The sequence below is a fragment of the Crocodylus siamensis genome, chromosome 6 (assembly GCF_052110815.1).
Source record: "Crocodylus siamensis isolate JL-2025a chromosome 6, ASM5211081v1, whole genome shotgun sequence".
Classification (NCBI taxonomy): Eukaryota; Metazoa; Chordata; order Crocodylia; family Crocodylidae; genus Crocodylus; species Crocodylus siamensis.
In genome coordinates, this window is record NC_143400.1 from 20,224,435 (window position 1) to 20,248,129 (window position 23,695).

At 58.3% G+C, this 23,695-nt stretch overlaps 1 protein-coding gene across 8 annotated transcripts in view; it reads left to right on the forward strand.

Annotated features, from left to right (window-relative positions):
* The window catches only part of CHD3 (chromodomain helicase DNA binding protein 3), a 37,499-nt gene that overhangs the window by 3,764 nt on the left and 10,040 nt on the right, over positions 1-23,695 (forward strand). For 2 of the 8 annotated variants that reach the window (XR_016443027.1, XM_090052289.1), the window contains exons 2-33: positions 2,645-2,763; positions 5,829-6,002; positions 6,742-6,866; positions 7,939-8,177; positions 8,654-8,784; positions 8,964-9,099; positions 9,271-9,333; positions 9,832-10,037; positions 11,322-11,555; positions 12,461-12,667; positions 13,108-13,319; positions 13,505-13,636; positions 14,558-14,657; positions 15,011-15,202; positions 15,487-15,687; positions 15,895-16,032; positions 16,298-16,419; positions 16,777-16,950; positions 17,265-17,406; positions 17,493-17,624; positions 18,220-18,337; positions 18,479-18,603; positions 18,934-19,165; positions 19,769-19,935; positions 20,061-20,238; positions 20,918-20,983; positions 21,306-21,391; positions 21,603-21,736; positions 22,155-22,299; positions 22,769-22,934; positions 23,059-23,165; positions 23,320-23,464. Coding sequence is in view for 7 of the 8 variants with exons in the window: in XM_090052289.1 (XP_089908415.1) it covers positions 2,645-2,763; positions 5,829-6,002; positions 6,742-6,866; positions 7,939-8,177; positions 8,654-8,784; positions 8,964-9,099; positions 9,271-9,333; positions 9,832-10,037; positions 11,322-11,555; positions 12,461-12,667; positions 13,108-13,319; positions 13,505-13,636; positions 14,558-14,657; positions 15,011-15,202; positions 15,487-15,687; positions 15,895-16,032; positions 16,298-16,419; positions 16,777-16,950; positions 17,265-17,406; positions 17,493-17,624; positions 18,220-18,337; positions 18,479-18,603; positions 18,934-19,165; positions 19,769-19,935; positions 20,061-20,238; positions 20,918-20,983; positions 21,306-21,391; positions 21,603-21,736; positions 22,155-22,299; positions 22,769-22,934; positions 23,059-23,165; positions 23,320-23,464 (4,848 nt within the window). In the remaining variant the exon portion in view is untranslated. The remainder of the gene's footprint in view (positions 1-2,644; positions 2,764-5,828; positions 6,003-6,741; positions 6,867-7,938; positions 8,178-8,653; positions 8,785-8,963; positions 9,100-9,270; positions 9,334-9,831; positions 10,038-11,321; positions 11,556-12,460; positions 12,668-13,107; positions 13,320-13,504; positions 13,637-14,557; positions 14,658-15,010; positions 15,203-15,486; positions 15,688-15,894; positions 16,033-16,297; positions 16,420-16,776; positions 16,951-17,264; positions 17,407-17,492; positions 17,625-18,219; positions 18,338-18,478; positions 18,604-18,933; positions 19,166-19,768; positions 19,936-20,060; positions 20,239-20,917; positions 20,984-21,305; positions 21,392-21,602; positions 21,737-22,154; positions 22,300-22,768; positions 22,935-23,058; positions 23,166-23,319; positions 23,465-23,695) is intronic. The other 6 variants (XM_090052291.1, XM_090052293.1, XM_090052290.1 and 3 more) reach the window with 6 other exon arrangements.

Genomic DNA, 23,695 nt, shown 5'->3' on the forward strand with positions numbered 1-23,695 from the left:
CTCCGAGTCCCTGAAGCAGGTGGGTACAGGCCTTGGGCTGGACTTCTCTGTCTTTTTTGGCTGCTGCTTCTACCTTGAGCTGGACGTGCTGGGATGCCCTTCCTGCCAGCTGGCAGAGGTCTCCCGGCATCACACGTGGAGTCCCCAGCAGGCAGATTCGCAACCTGCCCATCTTAATGAGCGAGGAGTTCACAGGGCCGGAGCCGTACGGCGGATCTGAGCCCGCCCCAGCTTTGCGATACCCTTCGCTGGTGCCAGATTCCTGCTACGCCCCCATGGGCCTAGCTGGAAACTGCTTCCCCTTGAATTTTCCTCTCCCTCCTCCTCAAAATTGGAAACCACAATTGCTTCTGTGGCCTTTGTTCTGGGTGACGATATAGCGGCTCCTTGGTGCGGGGCGGGAGGGAAGCGGGGGGGTTGATTCTAATGTCTCTGAGTGTGTATTATTTTTCCAAGGTAAGGAGTGGAGACGTCACGTGCGTGGAAAATTCTAGTTGACTGCCTGCCAAAATCGCCCCAGCGGGCTGTGCATGTGTGGGAGATGATCACCCTTTTGGGAAGGGGGGTATGGGAAAGGGGAAAATAAAGAAAAAAAGGATGAATAAGTTGGTGAGATCGTGGGGCTGGGCTTGGAGCGGCCTGGCTCCGGCCTTGCTCCCCCGCCCAGCCTGTATGTCTGCTGGCGGCTCTGGAGCGCGGCCAGTGCTGCCCTGGACCCAGCAAGGTGATAGGAGGCAGAGGGCTGCGGAGATTGTCAGGGGCAGCTGCCAGGCGGGTGGGGGTGTGACCAGGCTGGCCCCGCTTGGCTGCCAGCTGCTTCACGCCCTCCTCTCTCCTCCTCTGTGATTTGCAGGTCATAGGGCTGCGGCCTGGCATCTTTTGGGGCAGATGGACCTGTGCTGGGGACCTGCAAGTGCACTGGCCCCTGTCTCTTTCCTGCCGAGGCCTGGGGGTGGCAGGGACATGTTGGGAGAGGGAGCAGTGGGGGATGGTGGTGCCTTTTTAATTACCCTTCTTTATAGGATTGGAGGGAAAAGGCAAGGGGTCTGCAGGGAACCTGTTCCAGGGGCTGGGGGGGTGGGGTCCTCTGTGATTGAACATCAGGGTAACCCCCTCCCTATTGAAGCAGGCCTGCCATGGGCTGCCAATTCCAAAGGGTTTGATCCCGGAAGGTTGCGATGTGCTGTGTCTGGGAGGGATCCCAGCTGAGGTCACTGGGTCCTGGCTTCCTGAGCTCAGGTGGATCATGCCTAGATGGGGGGGTGGATGGGGACCCTCCAGTCTCCAAAGAATGCCACCTTTGAGGTCTGCTGGCTGTGTCTGCCGGGCTCACAGATGTGCCTGTTGCCGGGAGTGGGAACACGACAGGGCTCTGGATGGGCAACATTAGGCCTTGCCCAGCCCTGGAGGCCCCGTCTCAATGCCACAGCCCACTGCCTTCTGGGTGGCTGCAGCCCCCCAGGGTCAGTGACCCTTCTGGGGAGCCTGTGGCATTAGCTTCGCTCCAGCGCAGGTGGGAGCGGTGCCAGGGCTCCAGCAGGAGTGTGGCTGGGCCCATGCCAAGGGCTGCATGTTTGAAGCCTCCCTTGGCTGAGAAACTGGACTGGAAGAGCAGCTGCATCTGGCATCCCCTTTGGCCTGCTTGGGCAAGGGGAGATCCGCCTCACAACCAGGGTAGGCAGGAAGTGGGCTCTCCGTGCCCCACCTTACTCTAGGATTTGTTAGGATCTGGTGAACATTACACCTAGGCTAGCATTTTAACTGCCCCAGCGTAATTGACCCTGGTTTAAGATGTCTTGTGCTTGCACTTATCCCAGGATAGGCACCCAAAGTGTCCACAGGCACCGCTGCCAGGTGCTGTAACATTGTCCATGTCGGATCAGTCCCCACTCTGGCTCTTAACTTGGCTTCTCCCCTGGCAAAGCAAACAGTTGAGGTCTTGGCAGCAGCTCTATGTGGACTTCGGGAGAGTCATGGGGCACATGGAGTCCATCGTTGCTGTGGGGATTGCCCCTGTGTCTGCCCTGTGGGATGTGTGGGGGGTATTTATAATGTAAGGCCCTGGGGGCTGCATGCGGAAGCAAGCCCTGTGGGGTAGCTGTGATAGCTGTCCCGGGATACGCACAGGCACCCTGTACCTAAATCGGGGTAGCAACGCTTCGGTTTGTTCTGTTTTCCCCCGGGGGGTAGCTTATACCAGATGCCTTTGCCACCTACCCCAGTTGTGAAGTGTGTGTGTGTGTAGGAGGATGGATTTGAGACTGGAATAAATGCCCAGGATGCCATGTTGCCCCATACGTGACCTGGCTGTAACCGCCTCCCCATGCCTCAGTTTTACCTTCCCTTGTGGTCTGCTGAATTCCTTCAAGCTTGTTTTATATGAAGCTTGTGCAGTAGAAGGGCCTCAATTTCAGTTGGGGGCTTCACATCCAGGGAAACATCAGGTTGGGATGTTTGGGTCGTGTGTGCCCAGGCGCCATCCCGGAGCCAGCCACACCATGTTGCTGCCTGCTCCTTTGACTCAGGGTCGTTGCTGATCTTATGAGTCCGAGATGCAGCTGGAGTAGTGGAAGGTCCCACCAAGGGTCCCTTCCCGATCTCTGGCAGCCACCTGAGCTCTTGTCCTTGCTTTCTTATCCCCCAGATGATGATGACGAAGACCTGCGGACCCTGGACAGTGGGCTGGGCCTCAAGAAGAAAAAGCGCGGGCCCCGCAAGCAGAAGGAGAATAAGCCGGGCAAGCCTCGGAAGCGCAAAAAGCTGGTGAGTGATTTTTCCACCTCCACCCTCCACTGTCATTGGGAGCAGGCACCTAAACCCCTTAGAAGGAGCCATGTCAGATCCCCTGGCACTTGGGGCTGAGATGTGGCCAGTCTGGCTGCAACATCTCAGTTGTGGGTGCTTCCAGGAAGGTTCGGAGACTGGGAGCCCCACAATTGACAGGCTGCAATTGGTTCTCTGGCTTCATCATCATCATCATTGATGATCAGGGATCCTGGTTTTCTCTCGTAAAAAAATCCCCATTTTTTGGATATAAAATAACCCCAAATCCTCATTTTTTCGTGCTTAAAATGAAACACTACTAATACGTTTATCTATATAGATACATAGATACATAAATAAATATATCTATATAGTGGTGTTTCATTTTAATCTCAGAAAAATGAGGATTTTGGACTACTTTTCTTATAGCCAAAAAATTTTTTGTTTTTTTGTCAGAGAAGACCATGATCCCTGTTGATAATTAACACGCTTATAATATCAATTTTACTATTAATTATATGAACACGTCGATAACACAGTAGATTAATTAACCTTATTATTATATCATTGCATTATAACATAGTATTCAAGTAATAGTACCAAAATAATATGTTGAGACAATATGGTTGATAGATTGCTTTTGCCCTTATTAGGACCATTAATGATGTATATTCCAACCTGAAGTTTCTATGATTTTCTATGATCAGAACACAATACCATAATAATGGTACTAATACTAGTTTGATGCTTTCAAACATTTAGTATATGGACACATATTCACTGGGTATGTTCAAGCATTGCTAAAACGCATACATAAATATCTTGTTATGCTTGTTGTATATATCTTTAATTCTCAATTACCCCATTAGTAATTAATAATCAAGTATTGGTAGCATTCTACTACTGCAGTAGATTAGAATTATAATGATAATCATCATCAATCCTGGCGTTATGGATACATTGCAATGATGCGGATGGTGGTGATAAACATTGTGTTGCTTTTGTTGGCAGTGGCCTTGAACAATCAATTAAATATTACGATTAATGATTAAATATTAGTGCTGCAATATGTTGTAATTAGAGCATCCTTGTTATGACAATGCTAATTAGTAGCAGCATGGCCCCAGGATATTAGTCCGAGTAGTAGCAGCATTGCCGTAAGGTAATTTTGTTAGTACTAGTTGTAGTATTAACATTGTTCGTAATTCCTTCACTACTTACAGGGTAATTTTATTAGTGGTAGGAGTAATATAATGGGGGTGGGTGGTGCGGGGGACAGCCCACCAGCTGCAAATTCAAGGTCACAGCAGATGCCCTCTTGGCATGGCCTCTCAAGCAAATTCTGTGAAATACCTTATCACAGGGACATGAAAAAAGAAAGTAATGATATTAAAATGATCAGTGATATTTATGTTGCCCCAGGTGGGCAGTGGTGGTAGCATTGGCCTGGATTCGGCAGTGTGTGGCCTGCCAAGGGTGGTGGGGATCAGATATTCAGGATCAAAGGGAACGCTTAAAGTTTGCTTCAAAGCCTCCCTTCCCATGCACAGAGTGGGTGCTGGGGAAAACAGTGTGCCCAGGAGAGGAAACTGCAGATTTAGTAATCAAGAGATCTCTCCTTTGTCAGAGTTATTTCTTTATTTCAGAGCATCCAAGCTGCCCTTCGGGCTGGCTGAGGGCTCACCTGACCCTTTCTCTGTCCCCTTCTGGTCGCCAGCATTTATGCCCCAAAAGAATTTGCTCAAATCAGCCCGTTTTGGTCCCCAAAGTTTTGCCAGATGTTTTGACAGTGGGTTTGTGAGCAGGCACCAAACTGAGCCCCCTGTTCAGCCTGGGTCTCTCATAGCGGCCTCGTTTTACAGGGCCACAGCATTAAACAGTGGCCACATCTTGGGGAAGGGCAGCCTGTTCTCCATATGGCAGGGGCTGGAAAGCATCCTCCGCTCCCTTCCACTGTCTCCCCTGGAACCTTGAATGGGGGAGTTTGGACTCCTGCTGTGGCCTTGCTTTCCCCTGCCTCAGTTTCCTTTCTGTGGACTGGGGACTGTCAGGAGGGTTCAGAGTTGATTGCAAATGCAGTGCAAAGGCTGAGTCCCCCATGGGAGCACTGTTCTCACACTGTCACAGCTGGCAGCCAGGCCATCACAAAGCATCTCTGCAGGGTCTAATGTGCTGGTGGAGGGGAGGAGAGGGGGCGGGTCTCTGCAGCTTCTTGTGGATACTGCATCCTCTCGATGTAGGGGGAGAAAGGGGTCTATAGGATACAGGGTGGAAATTAAGGTCCTTGATCCCAGTCAGGAGAGGTTGAGTGCAGAAAGCAGCCCCTGGTCTCCCAGCTGCTACATGTGGAGCCTGATCCAAAGAGGTTTCTGGTGAGGGGGGTTCCCCAATTGCCCAGCTGGACCCGGGTCAAGCCCTGCCCACGCTCGAGCCAGATACTTCCCTTCCACCCGGGGCTTCCTCGCACAGCTGCCCAGCTCCTGGCAGCTGTTCTCTTCCTCTTGCTGAGAGCTGCCAGTGCCAAGACCTGCCGCCAGGGCAGGCGAATGGTTTCTGGAGCTCTCAGCTGCATTTGCAGCCAGACAGGGCTGCATACATGTACATGTGTGTGTCTAATCATCCGTGCCCTCGTGCCAGCAGGAATTAATTTAGGGCACTCTAGGGCAGCCAGGGGACTCCACGTCTTTGATCAGCAGGAGATGGAATGCCGCAGCAAGGAAATAAAGGCTGGCAGGGACATGGACTGTGTCTCCGTAGGAGTTTCAATTCCCTTGGCAGCATCAGGGACCGGTTGCAGCCTGGGCTGGGGATCAGGACTGGGCTGGGATGATGCTCCTGCCAGGGCATGAACCTGGCGGTCCCTGGCTTGAGGGTTTGGTTTAAGATCATCTCCCAGCCAAGGAGCTCTTGGGGCAGTCACCAAGGGCATCACTCATCCTGTGTGGCATCAGATCATGCCTCACTGTGCACTGGTGGTTTGGCCGGTCCTTCATTAGTTAATGACCCCCCACCCCCAAAAAAACCCAAACAACAAACTGACTGAGGTCTGTGCATTTATTCTCCAGCTCAGCGAGGACGAGTTCGAGTCAGAGCGGGATGAGTACCGGGAGAAGTCTGAGAGTGGGGGCAGCGACTATGGGGCGGGGGCCAAGAAGAAGAGAAGGAAACACCGGGAGAAGAAGGAGAAGAAGACCAAGCGTCGGAAAAAGATGGATGATGAGGGGGGCCAAAAAGTGAAAGTACGACCTGGTTGTGGGTGGAGCTAGGGGTCCAGTGTTGGGTGCTGGCGGGAGGCACCGTGTGGGGATGGTATTTAGGGGCTGGCACAAGGGGCCTTGGCATGAGGGAGCCTGGGGGCCTGGTATGAGGGATCTGGGGGGCTGGGGTGAGGGTGCTGGAGGGGCAGGGGGAGCCAGCATAAGGGAGTTGGTGTGAGGGGGCTGAGTGGGACTGGGGCCAGGTTGCTGGGGGCGCTGGCCTAAGGGCGCTGTCCTGAAGAGGCTGTTGGGAGGCACTGGATGTGAGGAGACTGCAGGGGGGTGCTGGTTTGAAGGGGCTAGGGGTAGGACCAGTGTAGGGCACCTGCCCCAGGCCACTTGGGGCATTTGGACGCAGCAATACCACCATCTTTGATTTGCCTAGGTGTGACATGGGCAACATCGCCCCAAAACACACAACACAAATGGGGGGTGGGGGAAGGTGCCCATAAGAGGCATTTTTGGTGCAGAAGTAGGCCCAGCTCCCCCAGGCCGTGAAGCTCCCTGCTTATTAAGTCCTGCAGTCACTCCGGGGGCACCGTGCCTCAGTTTCCCCTCCATCGGTTCCCTGTCCCCCCTGCCCCTGGCCAAATCCAGGTGGCACCTTGGCCTTCCAACACCAGCCTAGGGTTAACGGAAGGGTCATCTGTCCCGGGTCGGGCCCCTCTCTGGACTGGGGTCGGACCCCTGTCCACCTCACGGGGGTCTGTGCCTGGGTCAGCAGGTGGAGCAGAAGTCCTCTGCCCAGCTGCTCATGACCTGGGGGCTGGAAGACGTGGACCACGTGTTCACAGAGGAAGACTACCACACACTGACCAACTACAAAGCCTTCAGCCAGTTCATGAGGTGAGAGCCTGGCCTGCCTTTCCCCCCCACTTACCTCCTTTCCCTACCCTGCTTGACCCACAAAGTCCTTTTTATCCCTAGGAGGTAGCAGGGAGCCCTCTGGGTCTCACCAGGAGGAGCCAGGACACCTTGGTTCTCTCCCCATTGTGAGCCTGCAGTGGTGCCCCACTGATCTCCTGCCCCCCGTGCCTCAGTTTCTCTGTTTCAGTGAGAACATGAGGCCTGTCAGGCATGAGAGTGCCGGAGGCTTTGTGGGGAAGGGACCTTGTGCCACACTTGGGGCCTCCAGTCCTGGCTGGTGGTGGGGGTCTTTTGTGATGTTCTGGTTCTCATAGTAGGCTCAGCCCCAGTGGAGCAAACCCCTGCCTCAGTTTCCCCTGTCAGCATGAGACCCCTGGCTGAGGAGTGCCATCTGGTGCCCACTGGGGGAAGTGCGCCTCTTTGCAGGGACCCTTGAGTGGTAGCCCTAGGTGAAAGGGCCCCCCCAACCCCATCCCCTCCCAAGCCAGTTCTTCCTCCAGAGTGACCTGGACACTCCCCGCCTGCCCCCCCATGCGGGGAGCTTGGGAGCCACCTGCGCCCTCCCTCTGCTCTAGCTGTCTGGGTGTGGGGCCTTTGAATATTCTAGGGGGGCTACTGTTAACTCTTTCCTTGTCTGTTGTAGAGCAGAAGCAGGGTCCAGGAGGCTGGGCGCCTGGGTTCTCCCTCATACCTGGGAGGGAAGTTCGGGCAGGGGGGAGGTTGGGACCCTGGACACCTGGGTTTTTTTCCCATTTCTGGGAGGGGAGCGGGGGCCTGGAAGGGTTAGAGCAGGCGGGCCTGGGTGCCCTGATGCCTTGAGTTCTCGACCGACTGTGAGCAAGTCCTTTCCCTGTGCCTCAGTTTCCCTGCTCCTTGACAGGGGTGTGTCAGAACAGGAGTGGCAAGGGACTTGGGGCCCTTTAAGACTCCAGTGGTAGGGAACCTCTAGCCCACCCTGCAGTGTCAATTAACCCTTTCCATGCCTGGTGGGGGTGCAGCCAGTGACAGGCCTGTGCCAGGCCTGACCCCAGGTACCGGCCTTTGCCCACAGGCCATTGATCGCCAAGAAGAACCCCAAGATCCCCATGTCAAAGATGATGACCATCCTAGGCGCCAAGTGGCGCGAGTTCAGCGCCAACAACCCCTTCAAGGGCTCAGCCGCTGCCGTAGCTGCCGCAGCCGCTGCTGCAGCCGCCGCCGTTGCCGAGCAGGTGTCGGCTGCCGTGGCCGCTGTGGCCCCCGAGCCTCAGCCCCCGCCCGTCCGCAAAGCCAAGACCAAAGAGGGCAAAGGTCAGGAGCAGCTCACCTGGATGCCTGGATTCTGGCCTGGCTTAGGGAGGGAGGATGAGAGGCAGGATGCCTAAGTTCTCTCTTGGCTCTGGAAGAGCTTTGGGCAAGGAGAGCGTGAAGTCTAGGGACCCAGGAGCCTGGCCACTGGAGTCCAGCCTGGCTCAGGGAGGGTGGTGGTACTGGAGCAGAGCAAGGCAGGACTCCTGGCTCCTCTCTTGGTTCTGAGGAAGCTGTGGACATCGATGCCTGGGTTCCCTCCTGCCTTTGGGGTAATTTAAAGCAGGGGGTGGCATAGGGAGCTTGGGCACCTGGATTCTACCCCATCTGGGAGGGGGTGAGGTCTAGAGGGGCCCAGAGGACCCTGGGTTCTTTCTCAGTTCTGGGAAGGGAATGGGTTGGGAGCCCTGGGGGTGGCCTGGCACACTCATCACCTGTGTGGTTTTGTGTGTACCCTTTCCCCACTCCACTGATGCCAGGGCCCGGACACAAGAAACGGAGCAAGAGCCCACGTATCCCTGAGATGAAGCGGAAGATGAAAGGGAAGAAGATGGCGCCACTCAAGATCAAGCTGGGCATGATTGGTGGCAAGCGCAAGAAGAGCAGTTCGGTGAGCCCCAGTCACCACCCCTCCGGGTACCCCCTGCCCCTTCCCTCTGGGTCCTAAGAAAATTTCCATGCCCCTGGCCCTAGGGATGTCCCCTGACCCTGGGGCTGTCTGGTAGGGGTGGTGAGCTGGCATGAAACCCAGGCTTTTGGGCTACAAGCTAATGGCCAGCTGCCTTGCAGAGCGATGAGGCTGGCGAGCTGGAGGAAGAGTCAGATGTGGACAACTCCAGTGTGCATAGCTCCTCGGTGCGCTCAGACAGCTCAGGGCGTGCCAAGAAGCTCAAGCGGGGCCGGCCTGGCCGGAAGAAGAAGAAAGGTAGGAGTTGGCTCTGTGGGGATAACAAGGATGGCAGGGCAACAGGGTTGCATGAGCTGGGGGTAGCTAGACTGATTTCACATCCCCAGCTGCTTGTTAACCCTTTATGCCCCCACTGTAAGGTGCGTCCATCCCCTCGGGCGCCACAGTAACACTGCCTGTTGTTTTCAGTCATGTCTACAGTCCTGAACAGGGATCGGGGCCCCATGGTGCCAGGTGCTGCACAGACGCGTGGTGAGAGACAGCCATGCCCCAAAATGGGTGGGGAGGGGTGGGACACAAAGACTGTGTGCACCCTGGACAGACGGTATATACCCTGGGATAACTTACCCTGGGATTCAGAGTGAACAGATGCACCTGTATTCCGGGGTAGCTGCTTGCTGCAGGGGCCAGGATGGAGCCTCAGCACTAGGGGGTAAAGAAGCCTGGAGTGACCTCTTGGAGGCTACTTTAGCATACAGGCGGGTACACGGTGCTGGTCCTGGGGTAACTAAACTTGGGGTAACTACCTGCCGAGTCGGGGTAAGTTACACCAGTGAAAAGGCCCCATGCGTGTCCAAATGACACGGGGGGGGGGGGGGGTGTCTTGCGTCAGGCTGTGGACCCTTCCTCCCCAATCCCGAGGAATGAGGGTGGGCATTGATGCCCTGAACAGATCGGGCAAGGAAACTGAAACACTGCACACAGCAGGAGGGAGGGGGGTAATCTGTGCCCTGCCCCTGCTCTCTGCAGCATCCCCCTTCGTGCCTCTCCGCCCCTTAGTGCCCGGCGAGGAGGAGGTGGACGGCTATGAGACGGACCACCAGGACTACTGTGAGGTGTGCCAGCAGGGTGGCGAGATCATCCTGTGCGACACCTGCCCCCGCGCCTACCACCTTGTGTGCCTCGACCCCGAGCTCGACAAGGCCCCTGAGGGCAAGTGGAGCTGCCCCCACTGTGTAAGTGCCTCGGCCTCCAAACCTCCTCCCCCACAACCCCCAGGAAATCACAGCCCTGATCTGCAGAGGACTGTCAGCACATTTACACTGCGGTAACTTATTTCAGGAGGCAGGTGCACATAGATGGCACTTTTACACCAGGGGCACTTATTCTGGTGATCCCAGGGTAAATTGCAGGGGGTGCTTTACAGCAGTGGGGGCCAGTCCCCTACATGTGTGTGTTTGGTGAGGGGAACAAAGACAGTATAAGTAAGCCCTGGACAGATGGTACGTGTATACCAGAGTAACTTACTCTGGAATACAGCATAGACTGATGTAGTTATCCCAGGATAGCTGTTTGCAATAGCTGCTTTTCCAGAGGGTCCCTCAGCATGCAAGGGGCAAAGACACAGTGCTACAGAGAAGGCACATTTGAACTAGGGTAGGTTATTCCACGATTCAGAGTAACTTGTTCTGGGATGCAGAGCAGGGATGCACAGACATCCTGGGATAATTTAGTCTGGGATGTGGAGTGGACAGAGGCCCAGGTATTCTGGGATAACAGTCCAGGCTGCAAAGCAGACAGAGGCATAGTTATCTTGGGGTAATCTATTTCAGGATGTGGAGCAGAAAGATGCCCACTTATCTCAGGGTAACTTATTTTGGGATGTGGAGTGAACAGATGCCCAATTATAACGGAGTAACTTAGTTCAGGAAGTGGAATGGAGAGATGCACAGTTGTCCCGGGGTAATGGGATGCAGAGTGGAATGACGTCCACTTATCTTAGGATAACTTATGTGGAATGTGGAGTGGACAGACACCCGGTTATCCCAGGGTAAGTTATTCTGGGATTTGGAGCAGACATATGCACAGTTATCCCAGGGTAATTTATTTTGGGATGTGGAACAGACAGACACCTGATTATCACAGTTAACTCAGTCCACGATGCAAGGTGGACTGACACTCTGCTATTCTGGGATGCAGAGTGGACTTATACACAGTAATGCTAGGGTAAATTATTCTGAGATACAGAGCAGGCAGGTGCACAGATATCCCAGGGTAATTTATTCCGGCATGCAGAGTGGACAGATGGGTAGTTATCCCGGGGTTTCCTGCAGTCAGTGCTGTTACAAGGGCTGATTCTCCACTGGGGGGGTGGGGGTGGGGGTGGCATTCCAGCACAACCCCTACACAGATGGCACATTTAACTTGGAGCAAATGATGCTGGGATCAGGGCAGTTATCCTGGGATAGCGCAGAGGGGCATCTTCCTGGCCGCTTGCTTTGACCCCCCTCCCCTCACAGGAGAAGGAAGGGGTGCAGTGGGAAGCCAAGGAGGAAGAGGAAGAGTATGAAGAGGAGCTGGAGGAGGAGGGCGAGAAGGAGGAGGAGGATGACCATATGGAGTACTGCCGGGTCTGCAAGGACGGCGGCGAGCTGCTGTGCTGCGATGCCTGCATCTCCTCTTATCACATTCACTGCCTCAACCCACCCCTGCCCGAGATCCCCAACGGCGAGTGGCTCTGCCCCCGCTGCACGGTCAGCCCTGGGCAGGGGCAGGCAGTGGGGCCAGGAGGCGGAGCCCTGGAGGGGAGGGGGGACTTCAGGAGGGGCAGATGCAGCCACTTCTGCGGTGGGGTTATAGGGACTTTTCATCAGGCGCTGGGGAGCAGCCATCTCTGGGGCTTGTGGAAGGACCCCCCAACCAGGATAGAGGATAGATGCAGTCATCTCTGGGGTAGAGTATGGTCAGGGCCAAGTATAACAGGGACTGTCCCCACTCAGGGCTGAGATGCAGACCCCGGGGGAGGGGAGAGGTTGGGTATAACAAAGACCCCTTGCCCAGCTCTGAGTTGCAGCCATCTCTGGGGTGGGACATGGGGGAGGATTGGGTATAATAGGACTCTCCCACCCAGAGCTGGGATACAGCCAGCTCTGGGGTATGGTTTGGGGGGAGGGTGGGTATAACAGGGACTCCACACCTAGCACTGAGATGCATCCATTTCTGGAGTGAGGCATGGGGGAGATGCAAGTATAACAGAGACCTCTTGCACAGCTCTGGAGTGGGGCACAGGGAGGGTATTAGGTATAACAGGAATCCGTTCACCTAGGGCTGGGATACAGACATCTCTGGGGTGGGGCATGGAGGAGTGCTGGGTTTTGGGGTGCTGAGGGACTGTCTTAACCATCTCTGGGGTGGGACATGAGGTGTCTGTGTAAAACAGGGACCCCACACCCAGGGCTGAGATGCAACCACTTCTGGGGGAGTGAGTGGGGATCTATGAGTACTGCTTTTACAGGCCCCCTCCCCAATTGCTGAGGTACTGGGGGGCATCCAGCACCGAAATGCGCCCATCTCTGGGGTGCGTTTGGGACAGGAAGTGTCTGCGTGTGTGTTGGGGGGGGAACATGGTGCCTGACCAGTCCTTCCCGCTTGTCCGCAGTGCCCCATGCTAAAGGGGCGGGTGCAGAAGATCCTGTACTGGCGCTGGGGGGAGCCACCCCCACCCGTAGCCCTGCTCCCACACCCCGAGCCAAGTGCTGAGCCTGCCCCTGCAGCTAAGGGGTTGCTGGGCCGTTCAGAGCGCGAGTTCTTCGTCAAGTGGGTTGGGCTTTCCTACTGGCACTGCTCCTGGATCAAGGAGCTGCAGGTACCGGAGGGGGAGTGCAGGGTGAGAGAGAAGGTGGGGGGGCACCCCAGGCTCTGTGTGGGGAGGGTGGACCCCAGGGCATGGAGGCATGGGGGGTATAACAGGGACCCCCCTCACCCAGGGCTGAGATGCAGCCATCTCTGGGGTGGGGCTGAAGGGGGTTGGGTATAACAGGGACCCCCCCACTCGGGGCTGAGATGCAGCCATTTCTGGGGTGGGGCCTGTGGGTACTGTAGGGAGGGAAACATGAACACCCCAGGCTGAGGGGGGAGGGTCTGGCTGCTCCTCTTAGAGCCTGCAACTGGTGGAGGAGGTTTGGGGTCTAAGCTGTGGGGAACAATCCTGATTGGAGTGGAGGGGTTCGCAGGATGGAGCCTGGACAGGGTGAGGGTGTCTGTGTGTCCCCTGACCCCTGATCTCTTACCTGGCCCCCTCCCCAGCTGGAGATCTTCCACCTGGTGATGTACCGCAACTACCAGCGCAAGAACGACATGGACGAGCCGCCGCCGCTAGACTACGGCTCCGGCGATGATGACGGCAAGAGTGAGAAGCGCAAGAGCAAGGACCCGCTCTACGCCGACATGGAGGAGCGCTTCTACCGCTATGGCATCAAGCCCGAGTGGATGGCCATCCACCGCATCATCAACCACAGGTACTGTCCGCCACGACCCCCGCCCATGGAGCACAGGTGCCATCGTATTCCCCTACTCCCCTAGGGGATGCCATGCCAGCCCCTAGGGGAGCCTGGGCAGCCCCCTGACCCAGTTTGGGGCGGGGGTGTTTGAGGGGCCAGCAGGACCCCCCCAACTGCCTGCCCTCCTTTTGGACCCCCCCCAGCATAGACAAGAAGGGGAACTACCACTACCTGGTGAAGTGGCGTGACCTGCCCTATGACCAGGCCACATGGGAGGAGGACGAGATGCCCATCCCAGACTATGACTTCCACAAGCACTGCTACTGGAAGCACCGGTATGAGGTCCCCATCTGCCCATCCCCTGGGGATGACCCCTCTGACTCTGCGTCCCTGGGGCATGCCCCTCTTCTCTGTCAGTCCCTGGGGCATGCGTCTCCCTCTGTCTTTCCTTAGGATAGGCCCCATGCATCCGTCCATCCTCAGGATACACCCCTCTGTATGTCCGTCTGTCCCCAGGGCATGCTCCTCCATCTGTCTGTTTGTCTCTCTCCATTCGTCCATTGGTCTGGCCCAGTCTGTTCTCCCTGTGCCCATCTGTCCACCACCAGTACATGTGTAGGTGGCCATCATCTGTCTGCCTGTCTTTGCCCAAGACCTAGCCATCTGTCCTGGCACGTGCCCCTCCAGTTGCCCCCTGCCTGCTCCCAGCATGTCCAGCTGTCTGTCCACCCAGTTTGTCCACTTTGCATCCCTCTGTCTATCAGTCCAGCTGTCCATTCTCCCTCCCCAGCACCCCTCCATGCATCTGTCTGTCAGTCCACCCATCCATTCTCCTTCCCCAGCACCCCTCTGTCTGTCAGTCCACCTAGCCATCCGTCCCCCTCCCTCCCCCTCCACTGCCTGACTTCCATCCGTCTGTCTATCAGTCAGTCCACCTCAGGACACTCCCGGTGCACACCCATCCATCTGCCTACCATCCCCCCCCAATACAGGGCAGACGGGGGGGAGGTTTCTGGCCTGGGGGGAGGCAGGGGACAAAGGGAGGGGATAGGGAGCACATGAAAGGGGGGTTCTGGTCTGGGGGATGGTGGCAGACTTGGGGGGATGGGGCAGATAGGAGGGGTGTTGTGCTGGCCCAAGGGATTTAGATACCAAGAATGGGTGGAACCCTGGCCAGTGAGGGCTGATATACTCGAGGGGGTTACGGACACACAAACAGGTTGGGCCAAGGGGTCACTGACCTCCTCCTCCCCCAGGGAGATGTTCATGGGGGAGGACCCAGCTCAGCCCCGGAAGTACAAGAAGAAAAAGAAGGAGCTGCCCCCTGATGAGCCCCCCGAGTCACCCACCAATGATGTGAGCTGGGGCCTGGATGCCTGGGCTCTCTCCAGCTTTGTGGGGGCTAGGGAGCAGGGAGGCTGTGTGTCTGAACACAGCAGGGCGTGCTGGGAGCCTGGCCACTTGGGTTCTCTCCAGCTCTGGGAGGGGAGTGGGGCTGGAGGGCTGGAGCAGGAGGTGTTGGGGACCCCAACACCTGGGTTCTCTCAGGTCTGGGTTGGAAGGGACCGGAGGGGGCATGGGTGCTGGTGGATCAGAGCGTGCGGTTGGGGCTGGGACACCTGGGTTCTCTCCCAGGAGGAAAAGCCCTGGAGGGCTGGAGCCAAGGGGTTGGTGCCCAGATGCCTGGGCTCACACTAGGTTTCCTGCAGCCAACAGTGAAGTATGAGACGCAGCCACGGTTCATCACAGCCACGGGCGGGACCCTGCACCTCTACCAGCTTGAGGGGCTCAACTGGCTGCGCTTCTCGTGGGCGCAGAGCACTGACACCATCCTGGCTGATGAGATGGGGCTGGGCAAGACCATCCAAACCATCGTCTTCCTCTACTCCCTCTACAAGGAGGTGTGTGGCGCTGGACGCTGCGGTTCCCTCCCTGGTCGGGGAGGGGCTGGGAGCCCAGACACCTGGGTTCTCTCTGCTTCTGAGTGGGGAGTGGTGCTGGTGTGTTTACAGCACTGGCTGCATCTCAGCTCTGTTGTACCCAGCCACTCCGCCCCAGAGCAGGCTGCATCTCAGCCCTGTTATACCCACATCTCAGTCCTGTTACACCCAGCCGCCCACACCAGAGCAGGTTGCCCCTCAGCCAGGCTGACGTGTGCAGAGCCTAATGTGGTGTCTCGGCCCAGGGTCACACGAAGGGGCCGTTCCTGGTGAGTGCCCCCCTCTCCACCATCATCAACTGGGAGCGGGAGTTCCAGATGTGGGCACCTGCCTTTTACGTGGTGACCTACACGGGTGACAAGGAGTCGCGTGCCATCATCCGTGAGAATGAGTTCTCCTTTGACGACAATGCCATCAAGGGTGGCAAGAAGGCCTTCAAGATGAAGGTGAGTTCCCCCGGTACCTGTCCTGGACACCTGGGTTCTCTCTGGGATTTGAGGGGGCTGGCAGTGGGGAGCCCAGAGATCTGGGTTCTTTGTGAGAGTGGATGGAGGGGAGCCTGGACACTTGGGTTCTCTGTGGGGTGGATGTGGAGAAGCCGGACGCCTGAGTTCTGCCCCCTGCTCATGGCACCAACCACCCCCACCCCGCAGCGAGAGGCACAGGTGAAGTTCCATGTGCTGCTCACGTCCTATGAACTGATCACCATTGACCAGGCGGCGCTGGGCTCCGTGCGCTGGGCCTGCCTTGTGGTTGATGAAGCCCACCGCCTCAAGAACAACCAGTCCAAGGTGTGCTGGGCCCTGGGGGGGATGGGGGGGCAGCCCGGACTCCTGGGTCTTCCGCGTGGGCAGTGGGAACCTGGAGTTTCCCATTCAGGGTGGGTTAAAACAAGCCTGGACTCCTGGGTTCTTTTCCCTTTCTGGGGTGGGAGTGGGTTGCTCCCAGTTCTTGACAAGGGGGGACGGGGCAGCCTGGAAGCTTAAGTTCCACCTTGGGGGGCAGGGGGAGGTGATCCCCAGCCCCTAATCACCCCTGCCCCTGGGTTCCTGGCAGTTCTTCCGGGTGCTGAATGGCTACAAGATTGATCACAAGCTGCTGCTGACGGGGACACCGTTGCAGAACAACCTGGAGGAGCTCTTCCACCTGCTCAACTTTCTCACGCCAGAGCGCTTCAAGTATGGCCAGGGCTGGGGGGCACTGTTCCTGGTGGGGGCCGGCAGGGGGCACTGTGCCTGGTAGGCTCTGGCAGGGGGACCTGTGCCCAGAAGCAGGGTGCAGCAGGGGGTGCTGTATATGGGGAGGGTGCCATGGACAGTATATGGGGTCCAGCTGGGAATGCTGTGCCCAGGAGCGGGGTCCAGCCAGGGGTGCTGTGCCCAGAAGCGGCATGCAGCAGGGGATGCTGTGTCTGGGGTGGGTACCATGCCCAAAGGTGACTCCACCCAGGGATGCTGTGCCCAGCGCAGGGGTAGGGCTCAGCGGGGTTGCGGCAGGGCGCTGAGGCCCTCATGCCTCTTTGCCCTGCCCCACAGCAACCTGGAGGGCTTCCTGGAGGAGTTTGCCGACATCTCCAAGGAAGACCAGATTAAGAAGCTGCATGACCTGCTGGGCCCCCACATGCTGCGGCGCCTCAAGGCCGACGTCTTCAAGAACATGCCGGCCAAAACCGAGCTTATCGTGCGTGTGGAGCTCAGCCCCATGCAGAAGTGAGCCCCGGAAGGATCCGGGGATGGGGCCCTGACCTGTGGGAGGGGCTGCAGTGACCCTGAGAGGGCACTAAGGGGAGGCTGTTCTGGTCTGCCTGGAGCCGGGACACCTGGGTGTCATTGCCTCTCTGGGAGGAGAGAGAGTGGGGTCGGGAGCCTGGATGCCTGGGTTCTCCAGCCACAGGAGGGAAGTGGAGGCTTGTGGGAGCCCAGCCACTTGGGTTTTCTTCTGTGTCTCTGGCATGGAGGTTCATGCTTCCCTCCTAGCGGAGGGGGTGCTGGTCCCCCTGGTCTCTGACACTTGACCCTCACAGGAAGTACTACAAGTACATCTTGACCCGCAACTTTGAGGCACTGAACTCGAGGGGCGGCGGGAACCAAGTCTCACTGCTCAACATCATGATGGACCTCAAGAAGTGTTGCAACCACCCTTACCTCTTCCCCGTGGCCGCCATGGTACAGTCCAGCTGGGGCAGGAGGTGCAGGGGGTGGGGTCTGGCAGGGGGCTCTGGCTCTGAGCCCACCCCTCCACTTCGTGGCAGGAGTCACCAAAGCTGCCGAGTGGGGCCTATGAGGGCGGCGCCCTCATCAAGTCCTCGGGGAAGCTGCTGCTGCTCCAGAAGATGCTGCGCAAGCTGAAGGACCAGGGGCATCGTGTGCTCATCTTCTCCCAGGTGCGGCCATGGGTGCAGGTGTATGGCTCCTCTTGGGGGCATCTGGGGGGTTGGCAGGCACGGGAATGTTTTCTTCTGGGGGGTGGTAGCTGGGTGCATCTCGGCCCTGTTATACCAGCCGTCCCCACCCCAGAGCTGACTGCATCTCTGCTTTGTTATACATATCTGACTCCACCCTGGAGCTGGATGCATCTAGCCTTGTTATACCTAGCCACCCCCACCGCAGAAGTGGCTGCATCTTGGCTCTGTTATATGCAGCAGGCCCTATCCCAGAGCTGGCTACATCTTAGCTCTGTTATATGGAGCTGGCTGCATCTCGGCCCTGTTACACCCAGCTGTCTCCTCCCCAGAACTGGCTGCATCTTGACTTTGTTGTATGCATCCATCTTTACCCCAGAGCTGGCTTCATTTAGCCCTGTTATACTTGGTCATCTCCACCCCAGAACTGGCTGCATCTTGACTCTGTTATACCCAGTTGTGTCCACCCCAGAGTTGGCTGCATCTCAGCCCTGTTATACCCAGCTGTCCCCACCCCAGAGCTAGCCACCCCCCTAACCCTCCCTTCTCAGCCACCCCCTCACCCTCTGGCCCCCAGATGACGAAGATGCTGGACCTGCTGGAGGACTTCCTGGATTACGAAGGCTACAAGTATGAGCGCATCGATGGCGGCATCACAGGCACCCTGCGGCAGGAGGCCATTGACCGCTTCAATGGTAAGGGCTGGCTGGCACCTGGTGCTGAATGTCAGGGTCAATCCCTGCCCCACAACACTGGGCTAATGTGGGCAGTGGCTGTGCGTCTGCCCCATCCCAGGGTAACCAAGATCCAAGCCACTGAGCCTCTGCTTTGTACAGCTCCTGGCGCGCAGCAGTTCTGCTTCCTGCTCTCCACACGGGCAGGTGGGCTGGGCATCAACCTGGCCACAGCCGACACCGTTGTCATCTTTGACTCGGACTGGAACCCACACAACGACATCCAGGTGGGCGCTGGGGGCTTTGTTCCCTGCCCACTTGTGTCCTGGGCTGGGTGGGTGCCACGGTGCTGGGCACATGGGGCTGTGCAGAAGGATCTGCATGGAAGTGGGGCTGTCTCGGAGGGAGGGAAGGTCTGGGCTGGGCTAGGGTGTCTGGCGCTGTATGGACCCCCTAGCTGAGATTAGGGCTGCGCCAGGTGCTGTATAGACCCCCAAGCCAGGCTCGGGGGGTGTGCGCTCAGAGCTGTCCAGCCACCCAGTCTGGCGTTTGCAGCTGATGCTCCATGGCCTGGAGCTGCCTGACATGACATCACCACCCTCACCTTCCCTGCACAGGCGTTCAGCCGTGCCCACCGCATCGGCCAGGCCAACAAGGTGATGATTTACCGGTTTGTGACACGGGCCTCAGTGGAAGAGCGCATCACACAGGTGGCCAAGCGCAAGATGATGTTGACGCACCTGGTGGTGCGCCCAGGCCTGGGCTCCAAGGCCGGCTCCATGTCCAAGCAGGAGCTCGATGACATCCTCAAGTTTGGCACCGAGGAACTTTTCAAGGACGAAAATGAGGGTGAGGGGGCAGGGCCTGTGTAAGTGGTGGGACCAGTGGTGAGGTGGGCAGGGCTTAGCTGGGGGGTCAGGGTCTGAGGGAGAGGGATGGGGTGGGATTGACCAATACAGAGTGGGGATGGAGACCGGACCAACAAGAATGGGGTAGGGCTTAGGTGGGGTAGCTTGGGGATAGCTGGGGATAGGACAAGGCAGAGCCAACCAGGGTAGAGTGGGTTTTAGCTAGTGGGGGGTGGGGCGGAGCCAACCAGAAGGGCTGGGGCTAAGAGGGCAGGATTTAACTGGTGGTAGGTGGGGCCAGGGGTGGAGGAGGGGCCAGCCAGGAGGGGTGGAGCTAAGTGGGTGGGGCTTAGGTGAGGTAGTTCGGGAGGGGAGTGGAGATAAGGCAATGTGCCAACTGGAGTTAGGGTGAGAGTTAACCAGCAGTGAGTGGGGCCAGGGGGAGATGGGGACAGAGTGAGCCAGAATGAGGTGGGACTAAGGGGGTGGGGCACCTGGGCAGAAGGGTGGGGCAGCTCTGCCAGTGGGGGGGCACCCTCTTGGGGAGGGAAGGGGCTGCCGGGTGTGGGGCCCATATCCCAGCATGCCCTGTGGTGCCCAGCAGGGGACAACAAGGAGGAGGACAGCAGTGTCATCCACTATGACAACGAGGCTATAGCCCGCCTGCTGGACCGCAACCAGGATGCCACCGATGATGCTGACGTGCAGAACATGAATGAGTACCTGAGCTCCTTCAAGGTGGCACAGTATGTGGTGCGCGAGGAGGACAAGGTGAGGGGCTGTGGTTCAGGAGTGAGGGGCACTGGTAGGGCAGGAGGGGCAGATGGCCATGGGCCAGGAGCGAGGGGCTTGCGGGGGGGGGCAGAGCCATCCCTGACCTCTGCCTGCCCCCACAGATTGAGGAGATCGAGCGGGAGATCATCAAGCAAGAGGAGAATGTGGACCCTGACTACTGGGAAAAGCTGCTGCGCCACCACTACGAGCAGCAGCAGGAGGATCTGGCACGCAACCTGGGCAAGGGCAAGCGCGTGCGCAAGCAGGTCAACTACAATGATGCTGCCCAGGAGGACCAGGGTCAGTCCCTCCCTGGGGGGGTGCCCACTGTCCCCCCACTTCCCCCCCAATCACCTCCATGCCTGACCAGTGGGCCCTGGGCTGCAGCTTTCCCAGGCCTGGAGGCATTCGGGGATGCAGATCAGGAGTGATGCTCCTCTCCTCGGGTTCTGGGAGGTGGGGCACCAGGCCTCAGTGTCCCTGATCCTGGATGGGACTATTGATGGTGGCAAGTGAGGTCTTGCCTCAGTTTCTTCCATTTTAGGGGGGCGTTTGGGCCCATCACATTGTGCGTGGCATGGTGGAGGGTGGCAAGTGGGGTTATGTCTCAGTTTCCCAACTTTTGGGGAGGGATTTGGGTACCAGTATCCTATACATGGGACTGTGGAGGGTAGCAAGTAGGGGTCATGTTTCAGTTTCCCCCCTTTTAGGCGGGGGATTGGGCACTGGGGCCCCTTGCATGGGACTGTGGATGGCAACTGGGGCTGTGCCTCAGTTTCCCCACTTTTTGGGGAGGATTGAGGCACCAAGATCTCATGCATGAGACTGTTGAGGGTGGCGGGAGGGTTGTGCCTGTTTCCCTGTGCCTGGAAGCATCTCAGAGGGCCAGGAGCTGGGAAAGGGAGATGGTGGGGGTGGGGGGTGCATGCCAGCGAGTGAGGGGGCGCCACTCTGACTGCAGCCTGGCACCATGTTGCAGACAACCAGTCCGAGTACTCGGTGGGCTCCGAGGAGGAGGACGAGGACTTCGATGAGCGGCCAGAAGGTACCAGACCATTCCAGCCCAGTCTGTGCAGCCCCTGTTGTGGCCCTGATCCTAGCCTGGGGGTCTGTACAGAAACTGGTATGGCCCCAATCCCATCTTAGGAATATGTACAGCACCTGGCGTGGCCCCAATCCCACCCTGGGGGTCTGTACAGTACCTGGTGTGGCCGTGATCCCACCCTGGGGGTCTATACAGCGCTTGATGTGGCCCTGATCCCACCCTTGGGGGTCTATACAGTGCCTGGTGCAGCAGGTCCAATCTGTAAGGGAAAGGGGTAGAGGGGTCCTGTAGAGCAGGCACTGACCTCCAAATCCCCACCCAGGTCGACGCCAGTCCAAGCGCCAGCTCCGTAATGAGAAGGACAAGCCCCTTCCCCCGCTCCTGGCCCGCGTGGGCGGGAACATTGAGGTGAGTGACAGGGGCAGGTCCCACCCCCTCCTCCCCAGTGGCTTCTGGCAGCTTGGATGCCTGAGTTCCTTCCATCTCTGGACAAGGTGTGTGGTCTAGGGAGCTAGGGCAGCAGGGGCTTGGACACCTGGGTTCTTTCCGAGTCTAGGGGGAAGCTGGGAGCCCACACGCCTAGGTTCCCCTTGCTGCCCACCCTCCCCTCTGCCCACAGGTGCTGGGCTTCAACACACGGCAGCGCAAGGCCTTCCTCAATGCTGTGATGCGCTGGGGGATGCCGCCCCAGGACGCTTTCACCTCCCAGTGGCTGGTGCGGGACCTGCGGGGCAAGACAGAGAAAGAATTCAAGTAGGTGTTGCCACCCCCCAGATGCCCCCAATCCCAGTATGCTCTCTGATCTGGGGGGAGCAACACTGTGACCTCTGACCCCAGGTCTGTAGAGGGCCATGTAGCTCCCCTGTAGTCCCTGGTCCTGCTGCCAAATGATGATGCCCTTACTCAGCAAAGTGGGCAGGGCCTGTTTTCCTGGGGGCGGGGCCAAGTCCCCCCACGTCCCCCTCTCTCAGGCCTATAGCAGCTGCCCATGCCAGGCACCTAGGTGGCGGGGTGCTCCAATACAGCCCCTCCATCTCCCATGCCAGGGGATGACACATGTTTACCTCATGTGCCCACGAGGATGAGACGGCCTGGCTGATGGCAGCACCTGGGGAGGGGGTATGTGGCAGGAGACATATGGCCTCTGTGCCCACTGCCTGCCCCCCTGCAGGGCCTATGTGTCGCTGTTCATGCGGCACCTGTGTGAGCCAGGGGCCGACGGCTCGGAGACCTTTGCTGATGGGGTCCCGCGTGAGGGACTCTCACGCCAGCAGGTGCTCACCCGCATCGGCGTCATGTCCCTCGTCAAGAAGAAGGTATTGTGACCCTGGAGCCTGGTTGCATCAGGTTCTGTTATGCTCAGCTGTCCCCACCCCAGAGCTGGTTGCATCTAGTGCCCTGTTACACGTGGCCACCCCCACCCCAGAGGTGACTACATCTAGCCTTGTTATACCCAGCTGGCCACGCCCCAGAGCTGTCTGGATCTCAGCTCTGTTATGTACCCAGAGATGCTGGCACAAGGCTCCTGGGTGGCTGGTGGCTGAATCTCCTGGGCATTGCTTGGAGCAACCTGTTGGCAACCTACAAAGGAGCTGGCTTCAGGCCAGGGGCTCTGGGCATGATATGGCTGCTCCAGGCTAGCTGTGTTGCCCCTCAGCCGGCTGGCATCTCAATCCCTTGCCTGCCAGTGGGTGCCCTGCAGCCCCCCAAGAGCTGGGCTGGTCTGATAGAGCTGAGTCTAGGCCATGGGAGTTTGCCTGGGGCTGACCACTGCTGTGCCAATAGGTTCAGGAGTTTGAGCACATCAATGGGCGCTGGAGCCTGCCCGAGCTGATGCCTGATGCCAGCGCCGACTCCAAGCGCTCGTCCCGCGCCTCCTCACCTGCCCTCAAGACAGCCACGCCCACGCCCGAGCCCAGCTGCACCACCACGCCCTGCACCTCCAAACCTGGTGTGCTGCGGGGCGGTTGGCAGTGCTGGGAGCGGGTCTTGGGTGCAGGAGACAAAGGGGCAGGGCCTAGCATGGGGGCACGCAAGTAGAGCCTGCTATGACACTGTCTCCTCCCTTTTCCCAGCCACGCCGGCGCCCAGTGACAAGGGAGAAGGGCTGGTACCACCCGAGCGGGACGAGCTGGACCTGAAGGACGAGAAGGAGCCCAAGGGTGACAAGATGGAGGTGGAGGTGGGTCCCCAAAGGGGCTGCCTCTCCTCCCTCACCTCCCAAAAGTCCAGGCAGCTCCTGTTCCCTCTTGGGGCTTGGAATGAAGCCCTGATCCTGGCCAGGGCCTCCCATGGCCCTCGCTGGTGGGGGTTAAACATCTCCCTCTCCCCCATAGGCACCCGAGCTACCTGCCCCCCCTGCCTCCCCTGGGACCGAGGCTGAGGGGGCCAAGAAGCCAGAGGAGGAGGAGCCGTCCGAGCGCGGGGACAAGGAACCGCCGGCAGCTGAGGGTGCCCCCAGTGACGACAGGGACAAATGTGGTAACAGCTGGCACCGAGCAGTGGGGTCTGCGCAGTGCCCAGCGCTGGGGAAAGTGTACAAGTGCCTAATGTGGCAGGGCCCAGTCGCAGCCTGCGGGGAGTGTACAGCACCTGGCGCAGCCCCAGTCTCAGCCTGAGAGGTCCTTATAGTGCCTGGCACCTCCCTGATATCTGCCTGGGGGTCTATACGGTGCCCAGCATGGCCCTGATCCTGGCTGGGGTAATTGGTAT